The sequence below is a fragment of the Cherax quadricarinatus genome, chromosome 95 (assembly GCF_038502225.1).
Source record: "Cherax quadricarinatus isolate ZL_2023a chromosome 95, ASM3850222v1, whole genome shotgun sequence".
Classification (NCBI taxonomy): domain Eukaryota; kingdom Metazoa; phylum Arthropoda; class Malacostraca; order Decapoda; family Parastacidae; genus Cherax; species Cherax quadricarinatus.
In genome coordinates, this window is record NC_091386.1 from 6,625,964 (window position 1) to 6,636,027 (window position 10,064).

The window sequence follows — 10,064 nt, forward strand, 5'->3', positions numbered from 1 at the left end:
ATGTGTGAGAATGTTGCATGTCATGTTGTGTGTGAGAATGTTGCATGTCAGATAATGTTGCATGTGTGGGAATGTTGCATGTGTGAGAATGTTGCATGTCAGATAATGTTGCATGTGTGAGAATGTTGCATGTGTGAGAATGTTGCATGTGTGAGAATGTTGCATGTGTGAGAATGTTCCATGTGTGAGAATGTTGCATGTGTGAGAATGTTGCATGTGTGAGAATGTTGCATGTGTGGGAATGTTGCATGTCAGATAATGTTTCATGTGTGAGAATGTTGCATGTCAGATAATGTTTCATGTGTGAGAATGTTGCATGTGTTGCTTGTGTGAGAATGTTGCATGTCAGATAATGTTGCATGTGTGAGAATGTTGCATGTGTGAGATGTGTGAGAATGTTCCATGTGTGTGAATGTTGCATGTGTGAGAATGTTGCATGTGTGTGAATGTTGCATGTGTGAGAATGTTGCATGTGTGAGAATGTTGCATGTGTGTGTTGCAGAATGTTGCATGTGTGAGAATGTTGCATGTGTGTTTCATGTGTGAGAATGTTGCATGTGTGAGAATGTTGCATGTGTGAGAATGTTGCATGTCAGATAATGTTGCATGTGTGAGAATGTTGCATGTCAGATAATGTTTCATGTGTGAGAATGTTGCATGTGTGAGAATGTTGCATGTCTGATAATGTTGCATGTGTGAGAATGTTGCATGTGTGTTGCATGTGTGAGAATGTTGCATGTCAGATAATGTTGCATGTGTGAGAATGTTGCATGTGTGAGAATGTTGCATGTGTGAGAATGTTGCATGTGTGAGAATGTTGCATGTGTGAGAATGTTGCATGTGTGAGAATGTTGCATGTGTGAGAATGTTGCATGTGTGAGAATGTTGCATGTCAGATAATGTTGCATGTGTGAGAATGTTGCATGTCAGATAATGTTTCATGTGTGAGAATGTTGCATGTGTGAGAATGTTCCATGTGTGAGAATGTTGCATGTGTGAGAATGTTGCATGTGTGAGAATGTTGCATGTGTGAGAATGTTGCATGTGTGAGAATGTTGCATGTGTGAGAATGTTGCATGTGTGAGAATGTTGCATGTGTGAGAATGTTGCGTGTGTGAGAATGTTGCATGTGTGAGAATGTTGCATGTGTGAGAATGTTGCATGTGTGAGAATGTTCCATGTGTGAGAATGTTCCATGTGTGAGAATGTTGCATGTGTGAGAATGTTGCATGTCAGATAATGTTGCATGTGTGAGAATGTTGCATGTGTGAGAATGTTGCATGTGTGAGAATGTTGCATGTGTGAGAATGTTGCATGTGTGAGAATGTTGCATGTGTGAGAATGTTCCATGTGTGAGAATGTTGCATGTGTGAGAATGTTGCATGTGTGAGAATGTTGCATGTGTGAGAATGTTCCATGTGTGAGAATGTTGCATGTGTGAGAATGTTGCATGTGTGAGAATGTTGCATGTCAGATAATGTTGCATGTGTGAGAATGTTGCATGTGTGAGAATGTTGCATGTGTGAGAATGTTGCATGTGTGAGAATGTTGCATGTGTGAGAATGTTGCATGTGTGAGAATGTTGCATGTGTGAGAATGTTGCATGTGTGAGAATGTTGCATGTGTGAGAATGTGTGATGTTGCGTGTGTGAGAATGTTCCATGTGTGAGAATGTTGCGTGTCAGATAATGTTGCATGTGTGAGAATGTTGCATGTCAGAGAATGTTGCGTGTGTGAGAATGTTGCGTGTCAGATAATGTTGCATGTGTGAGAATGTTCCATGTGTGAGAATGTTGCATGTGTGAGAATGTTGCATGTGTGAGAATGTTGCATGTCAGATAATGTTGCATGTGTGAGAATGTTGCATGTCAGATAATGTTTCATGTGTGAGAATGTTGCATGTGTGAGAATGTTGCATGTGTGAGAATGTTGCATGTGTGAGAATGTTGCATGTGTGAGAATGTTGCATGTCAGATAATGTTGCATGTGTGAGAATGTTGCATGTGTGAGAATGTTGCATGTGTGAGAATGTTGCATGTGTGAGAATGTTGCATGTGTGAGAATGTTGCATGTGTGAGAATGTTGCATGTGTGAGAATGTTGCATGTGTGAGAATGTTGCATGTGAGAGAATGTTGCATGAGAATGTTGCATGTGTGAGAATGTTGCATGTGTGAGAATGTTGCATGTGTGAGAATGTTGCATGTCAGATAATGTTGCATGTGTGAGAATGTTGCATGTGTGAGAATGTTGCATGTGTGAGAATGTTGCATGTGTGAGAATGTTGCATGTGTGAGAATGTTGCATGTCAGATAATGTTGCATGTGTGAGAATGTTGCATGTGTGAGAATGTTGCATGTCAGATAATGTTGCATGTGTGAGAATGTTGCATGTGTGAGAATGTTGCATGTGTGAGAATGTTGCATGTGTGAGAATGTTGCATGTGTGAGAATGTTGCATGTGTGAGAATGTTGCATGTGTGAGAATGTTGCATGTCAGATAATGTTGCATGTGTGAGAATGTTGCATGTGTGAGAATGTTGCATGTGTGAGAATGTTGCATGTGTGAGAATGTTGCATGTGTGAGAATGTTGCATGTGTGAGAATGTTGCATGTGTGAGAATGTTGCATGTGTGAGAATGTTGCATGTGTGAGAATGTTGCATGTGTGAGAATGTTGCATGTGTGAGAATGTTGCATGTGTGAGAATGTTGCATGTGTGAGAATGTTGCATGTCAGATAATGTTGCATGTGTGAGAATGTTGCATGTGTGAGAATGTTGCATGTGTGAGAATGTTGCATGTGTGTTGCATGTGTGAAATGTTGCATGTCAGTTGCATGTAAATGTTGCATGTGTGATGAATGTTGCATGTGTGAGAATGTTCCATGTGTGAGAATGTTGCATGTGTGAGAATGTTGCATGTGTGAGAATGTTGCATGTCAGATAATGTTGCATGTGTGAGAATGTTGCATGTGTGAGAATGTTGCATGTGTGAGAATGTTGCATGTCAGATAATGTTGCATGTGTGAGAATGTTGCATGTGTGAGAATGTTGCATGTGTGAGAATGTTGCATGTGTGAGAATGTTGCATGTGTGAGAATGTTGCATGTGTGAGAATGTTGCGTGTGTGAGAATGTTGCATGTGTGATGTTGCAATGTTGCGTGTGTGAGAATGTTGCATGTGTGAGAATGTTGCATGTGTGAGAATGTTGCATGTGTGAGAATGTTGCATGTGTGAGAATGTTGCATGTGTGAGAATGTTGCATGTGTGAGAATGTTGCATGTGTGAGAATGTTGCATGTCAGATAATGTTGCATGTGTGAGAATGTTGCATGTGTGAGAATGTTGCATGTGTGAGAATGTTGCATGTCAGATAATGTTGCATGTGTGAGAATGTTGCATGTGTGAGAATGTTGCATGTGTGAGAATGTTGCATGTGTGAGAATGTTGCATGTCAGATAATGTTTCATGTGTGAGAATGTTGCATGTCAGATAATGTTGCATGTGTGAGAATGTTGCATGTGTGAGAATGTTCCATGTGTGAGAATGTTGCATGTGTGAGAATGTTGCATGTCAGATAATGTTGCATGTGTGAGAATGTTGCATGTCAGATAATGTTTCATGTGTGAGAATGTTGCATGTGTGAGAATGTTCCATGTGTGAGAATGTTGCATGTGTGAGAATGTTGCATGTGTGAGAATGTTGCATGTCAGATAATGTTGCATGTGTGAGAATGTTGCATGTCAGATAATGTTGCATGTGTGAGAATGTTGCATGTCAGATAATGTTGCATGTGTGAGAATGTTGCATGTGTGAGAATGTTGCATGTGTGAGAATGTTGCATGTGTGAGAATGTTGCATGTCAGATAATGTTGCATGTGTGAGAATGTTGCATGTGTGAGAATGTTGCATGTGTGAGAATGTTGCATGTGTGAGAATGTTGCATGTGTGAGAATGTTGCATGTGTGAGAATGTTGCATGTCATGTGTGAGAATGTTGCATGTGTGATGTTGCATGTGTGAGAATGTTGCATGTCAGATAATGTTGCATGTGTGAGAATGTTGCATGTGTGAGAATGTTGCAAGTGGGCGAATGTTGCATGTGTGAGAATGTTGCATGTGTGAGAATGTTGCATGTCAGATAATGTTGCATGTGTGAGAATGTTGCATGTGTGAGAATGTTTCATGTGTGAGAATGTTGCAATGTTGCATGTGTGAGAATGTTGCCTGTCAGATAATGGTGCATGTGTGAGAATGTTGCATGTGTGAGAATGTTGCATGTGTGAGAATGTTGCATGTGTGAGAATGTTGCATGTGTGAGAATGTTGCATGTGTGAGAATGTTGCATGTGTAATGTTGCATGTGTGAAATGTTGCATGTGTGAGAATGTTCATGTGTGAGAATGTTGCATGTGTGAGAATGTTGCATGTGTGAGAATGTTGCATGTGTGAGAGAATGTTGCATGTGTGAGAATGTTGCATGTGTGAGAATGTTGCATGTGTGAGAATGTTGCATGTGTGAGAATGTTGCATGTGTGAGAATGTTGCATGTGTGAGAATGTTGCATGTGTGAATGTTGCATGTGTGAGAATGTTGCATGTGTGAGAATGTTGCATGTGTGAGAATGTTGCATGTGTGAGAATGTTGCATGTGTGAGAATGTTGCATGTGTGAGAATGTTGCATGTCATGTTGTGTGTGAGAATGTTGCATGTGTGAGAATGTTGCATGTGTGAGAATGTTGCATGTGTGATAATGTTGCATGTGTGAGAATGTTGCATGTGTGAGAATGTTGCATGTGTGAGTGTGAAATGTTGCATGTGTGAGAATGTTGCATGTCAGATGTTGCATGTGTGAGAATGTTGCATGTGAGAATGTTGCATGTGTGAGAATGTTGCATGTGTGAGAATGTTGCATGTGTGAGAATGTTGCATGTGTGAGAATGTTGCATGTGTGAGAATGTTGCATGTGTAATGATGAATGTTGCATGTGTGAGAATGTTGCATGTGTGAGAATGTTGCATGTGTGAGAATGTTGCGTGTGTGAGAATGTTTCATGTGTGAGAATGTTGCGTGTGTGAGAATGTTGCATGTGTGAGAATGTTGCATGTGTGAGAATGTTGCATGTCAGATAATGTTGCATGTGTGAGAATGTTGCATGTGTGAGAATGTTGCATGTGTGAGAATGTTGCATGTGTGAGAATGTTGCATGTGTGAGAATGTTGCATGTGTGAGAATGTTGCATGTGTGAGAATGTTGCATGTGTGAGAATGTTGCATGTGTGAGAATGTTGCATGTGTGAGAATGTTGCATGTGTGAGAATGTTGCATGTGTGAGAATGTTGCATGTGTGAGAATGTTGCATGTGTGAGAATGTTGCATGTGTGAGAATGTTGCATGTCAGATAATGTTTCATGTGTGAGAATGTTGCATGTGTGAGAATGTTGCATGTGTGAGAATGTTGCATGTCAGATAATGTTGCATGTGTGAGAATGTTGCATGTCAGATAATGTTTCATGTGTGAGAATGTTGCATGTGTGAGAATGTTGCATGTGTGAGAATGTTGCATGTGTGAGAATGTTGCATGTGTGAGAATGTTGCATGTGTGAGAATGTTGCATGTGTGAGAATGTTGCATGTCAGATAATGTTGCATGTGTGAGAATGTTGCATGTGTGAGAATGTTGCATGTGTGAGAATGTTGCATGTGTGAGAATGTTTCATGTGTGAGAATGTTGCATGTGTGAGAATGTTGCATGTGTGAGAATGTTGCATGTGTGAGAATGTTGCATGTGTGAGAATGTTGCATGTGTGAGAATGTTGCATGTGTGAGAATGTTGCATGTGTGAGAATGTTGCATGTCAGATAATGTTGCATGTGTGAGAATGTTGCATGTGTGAGAATGTTGCATGTGTGAGAATGTTGCGTGTCAGATAATGTTGCATGTGTGAGAATGTTGCATGTGTGAGAATGTTGCATGTCAGTTAACGTTGCATGTGTGAGAATGTTCCATGTGTGAGAATGTTCCATGTGTGAGAATGTTGCATGTCAGATAATGTTGCATGTGTGAGAATGTTGCATGTCAGATAATGTTGCATGTGTGAGAATGTTGCATGTGTGAGAATGTTCCATGTGTGAGAATGTTGCGTGTGTGAGAATGTTCCATGTGTGAGAATGTTGCATGTCAGATAATGTTGCATGTGTGAGAATGTTCCATGTGTGAGAATGTTGCATGTGTGAGAATGTTGCGTGTCAGATAATGTTGCATGTGTGAGAATGTTGCATGTGTGAGAATGTTGCATGTGTGAGAATGTTCCATGTGTGAGAATGTTGCATGTGTGAGAATGTTGCATGTGTGAGAATGTTGCATGTGTGAGAATGTTGCATGTGTGAGAATGTTGCATGTGTGAGAATGTTGCATGTGTGAGAATGTTGCATGTGTGAGAATGTTCCATGTGTGAGAATGTTGCATGTGTGAGAATGTTGCATGTGTGAGAATGTTGCATGTGTGAGAATGTTGCATGTCAGATAATGTTTCATGTGTGAGAATGTTGCATGTGTGAGAATGTTGCATGTGTGAGAATGTTGCATGTCAGATAATGATGCATGTGTGAGAATGTTGCATGTGTGAGAATGTTGCATGTGAGTGATAATGTTGCATGTGTGAGAATGTTGCATGTGTGAGATGTTGCAATGTTGCATGTGTGAGAATGTTGCATGTCAGATAATGTTGCATGTGTGAGAATGTTGCATGTGTGAGAATGTTGCATGTGTGAGAATGTTGCATGTGTGAGAATGTTGCATGTGTGAGAATGTTGCATGTGTGAGAATGTTGCATGTGTGAGAATGTTGCATGTCAGATAATGTTGCATGTGTGAGAATGTTGCATGTCAGATAATGTTGCATGTGTGAGAATGTTGCATGTGTGAGAATGTTGCATGTCAGATAATGTTGCATGTGTGAGAATGTTGCATGTGTGAGAATGTTGCATGTGTGAGAATGTTGCATGTCAGATAATGTTGCATGTGTGAGAATGTTGCATGTGTGAGAATGTTGCATGTCAGATAATGTTGCATGTGTGAGAATGTTGCATGTGTGAGAATGTTGCATGTCAGATAATGTTGCATGTGTGAGAATGTTGCATGTGTGAGAATGTTGCATGTGTGAGAATGTTGCGTGTGTGAGAATGTTGCATGTGTGAGAATGTTCCATGTGTGAGAATGTTGCATGTGTGAGAATGTTGCGTGTCAGATAATGTTGCATGTCAGATAATGTTGCGTGTCAGATAATGTTGCGTGTCAGATAATGTTGCATGTGTGAGAATGTTGCATGTGTGAGAATGTTGCATGTCAGATAATGTTGCATGTGTGAGAATGTTGCATGTGTGAGAATGTTGCATGTCAGATAATGTTGCATGTGTGAGAATGTTGCATGTGTGAGAATGTTGCATGTGTGAGAATGTTGCATGTGTGAGAATGTTGCATGTGTGAGAATGTTGCATGTGTGAGAATGTTGCATGTGTGAGAATGTTGCATGTGTGAGAATGTTGCATGTGTGAGAATGTTGCATGTGTGAGAATGTTGCATGTGTGAGAATGTTGCATGTGTGAGAATGTTGCATGTGTGAGAATGTTGCATGTGTGAGAATGTTGCATGTGTGAGAATGTTGCATGTGTGAGAATGTTGCATGTGTGAGAATGTTGCATGTGTGAGAATGTTCCATGTGTGAGAATGTTGCATGTGTGAGAATGTTGCATGTGTGAGAATGTTGCATGTCAGATGTTGCATGTGTGATGTTGCATGTGTGAGAATGTTGCATGTGTGAGAATGTTGCATGTGTGAGAATGTTGCATGTGTGAGAATGTTGCATGTGTGAGAATGTTGCATGTGTGAGAATGTTCCATGTGTGAGAATGTTGTATGTGTGAGAATGTTGCATGTGTGAGAATGTTGCATGTGTGAGAATGTTGCATGTCAGATAATGAGTGTGAGAATGTGTGAGAATGTTGCGTGTGTGAGAATGTTGCATGTGTGAGAATGTTGCATGTGTGAGAATGTTGCATGTGTGAGAATGTTGCATGTGTGAGAATGTTGCGTGTGTGAGAATGTTGCATGTGTGAGAATGTTGCATGTGTGAGAATGTTGCATGTGTGAGAATGTTGCATGTGTGAGAATGTTGCATGTGTGAGAATGTTGCATGTGTGAGAATGTTGCATGTGTGAGAATGTTGCATGTGTGAGAATGTTGCATGTGTGAGAATGTTGCATGTCAGATAATGTTTCATGTGTGAGAATGTTGCATGTGTGAGAATGTTGCATGTGTGAGAATGTTGCATGTCAGATAATGTTTCATGTGTGAGAATGTTGCATGTGTGAGAATGTTGCATGTGTGAGAATGTTGCATGTCAGATAATGTTTCATGTGTGAGAATGTTGCATGTGTGAGAATGTTGCATGTGTGAGAATGTTGCATGTGTGAGAATGTTGCATGTGTGAGAATGTTGCATGTCAGATAATGTTTCATGTGTGAGAATGTTGCATGTGTGAGAATGTTGCATGTCACTTTGTCGGTATCACTTTGACGGTATCATTTTGATGGCGTCAATCTCACAGTATCAATTTGATGGTATCATTTTGACGTTAACAGTTTGACAGGTGTGTGGTATGATCCTTCCTGTGACAGATGACCTGTGTTACAGGTTTGGTGTGATCCTGTGACAGATGACCTGTGTTACAGGTGTGTGGTGCTATCCTGTAACAGATGACCTGTGTTACAGGTGTGATGTGATCCTGTGACAAATGATTTGTGTTACAGGTGTGTGGTGCTATCCTGTGACAGATGACCTGTGTTACAGGTGTGGTGTGATCCTGTGACAGATGACCTGTGTTACAGGTGTGTGGTGCTATCCTGTGACGGATGACCTGCCTTACAGAAATATTGTGATCCACCCCATGAGAGATGACTTACGTTACAGGTGTGGTGGTATCTTGGGCTGTACCAGGTCAGCCAGGTCACTCCCATGTCAACTGCCGCACCAACGACTACATCAAGCAGGAGATGGTCGCCAGGGGTATGGTAGTGGACGAGGCTGCTGAGGTGAAGCTGAGGAACCAGTCGGATCTACAACACTTTAAGAATACTCTCATGGTCTTTAAATTTCCTAAGAAGATATGCTGAAACTCGCTCTTTCATACCCTCATGTATTTACACGGTGTATGTACTGAAAACGTACGCCATTTGAGTTTAAATGGTCAAGTTCGAGCCGTGGGAAAACAAGAGACAGAGATAGGATGTTCCAGAGATTGGACACAGAAACAAGGGGTCAAAATTGGAAGTTGAAGAGACCAGATGAGTCAAAGGGATGTTAGGAAGTATTTCTTCAGTCATAGAGTAGTCAGGAAGTGGAATGGAATAGCAAGTGAGGTAGTGGGGGCAGGAACCATACATAGCTTTAAGATGAGGTATGATAAAGCTTATGGAGCAGTGAGAGAGAGGTCCTAGTAGCACTCAGTGAAGAGGCAGGGCCAGGAGCTAAGTCTCGACCCCTGCAACCACAATTAGGTGAGTACAACCTTTGGGAAGTTCTTAGGTTAGGTTAATTTAGATTAAGTTAGGTTAGGTTAGGTAAGGTTGGGGTAAGTTAGGTTAGGTTAGGTTAAAGTTAGGTTAGGTAAGGTAAGGTAAGGTAAGGATAGGTTAGGTTAGGTTAGGTTAGGTTAGGTTAGGTTAGGTTAGGTTAGGTTAGGTAAGGTAAGGTAAGGTAAGGTTAGGTTAGGTAAGGTAAGGTAAGGTAAGGTAAGGTAAGGTTAGGTTAGGTTAGGTTAGGTTAGGTTAGGTTAGGTTAGGTTAGGTTAGGTTAGGTTAGGTTAGGTTAGGTTAGTTAAGGTAAGGTAAGGTAAGGTAAGGTAAGGTAAGGTAAGGTAAGGTAAGGTAAGGTTAGGTTAGGTTAGGTTAGGTTAGGTTAGGTTAGGTTAGGTTAGGTTAGGTTAGGTTAGGTTAGGTTAGGTTAGGTTAGGTTAGGTAAGGTAAGGTAAGGTTAGGTTAGGTTAGGTTAGGTTAGGTTAGGTTAGGTTAGGTT

General features: G+C 40.9%; 1 protein-coding gene across 1 annotated transcript in view; it reads left to right on the forward strand.

Moving 5' to 3' along the window:
• The window catches only part of LOC128703961 (uncharacterized), a 92,843-nt gene extending 83,258 nt beyond the window's left edge, over positions 1–9,585 (forward strand). Inside the window, exon 6 of the mRNA XM_070104942.1 lies at positions 8,961–9,585. Coding sequence (XP_069961043.1) covers positions 8,961–9,163 — 203 coding nt within the window. The 3' untranslated portion in view covers positions 9,164–9,585. The remainder of the gene's footprint in view (positions 1–8,960) is intronic.
• Positions 9,586–10,064: the final 479 nt, after the last annotated feature.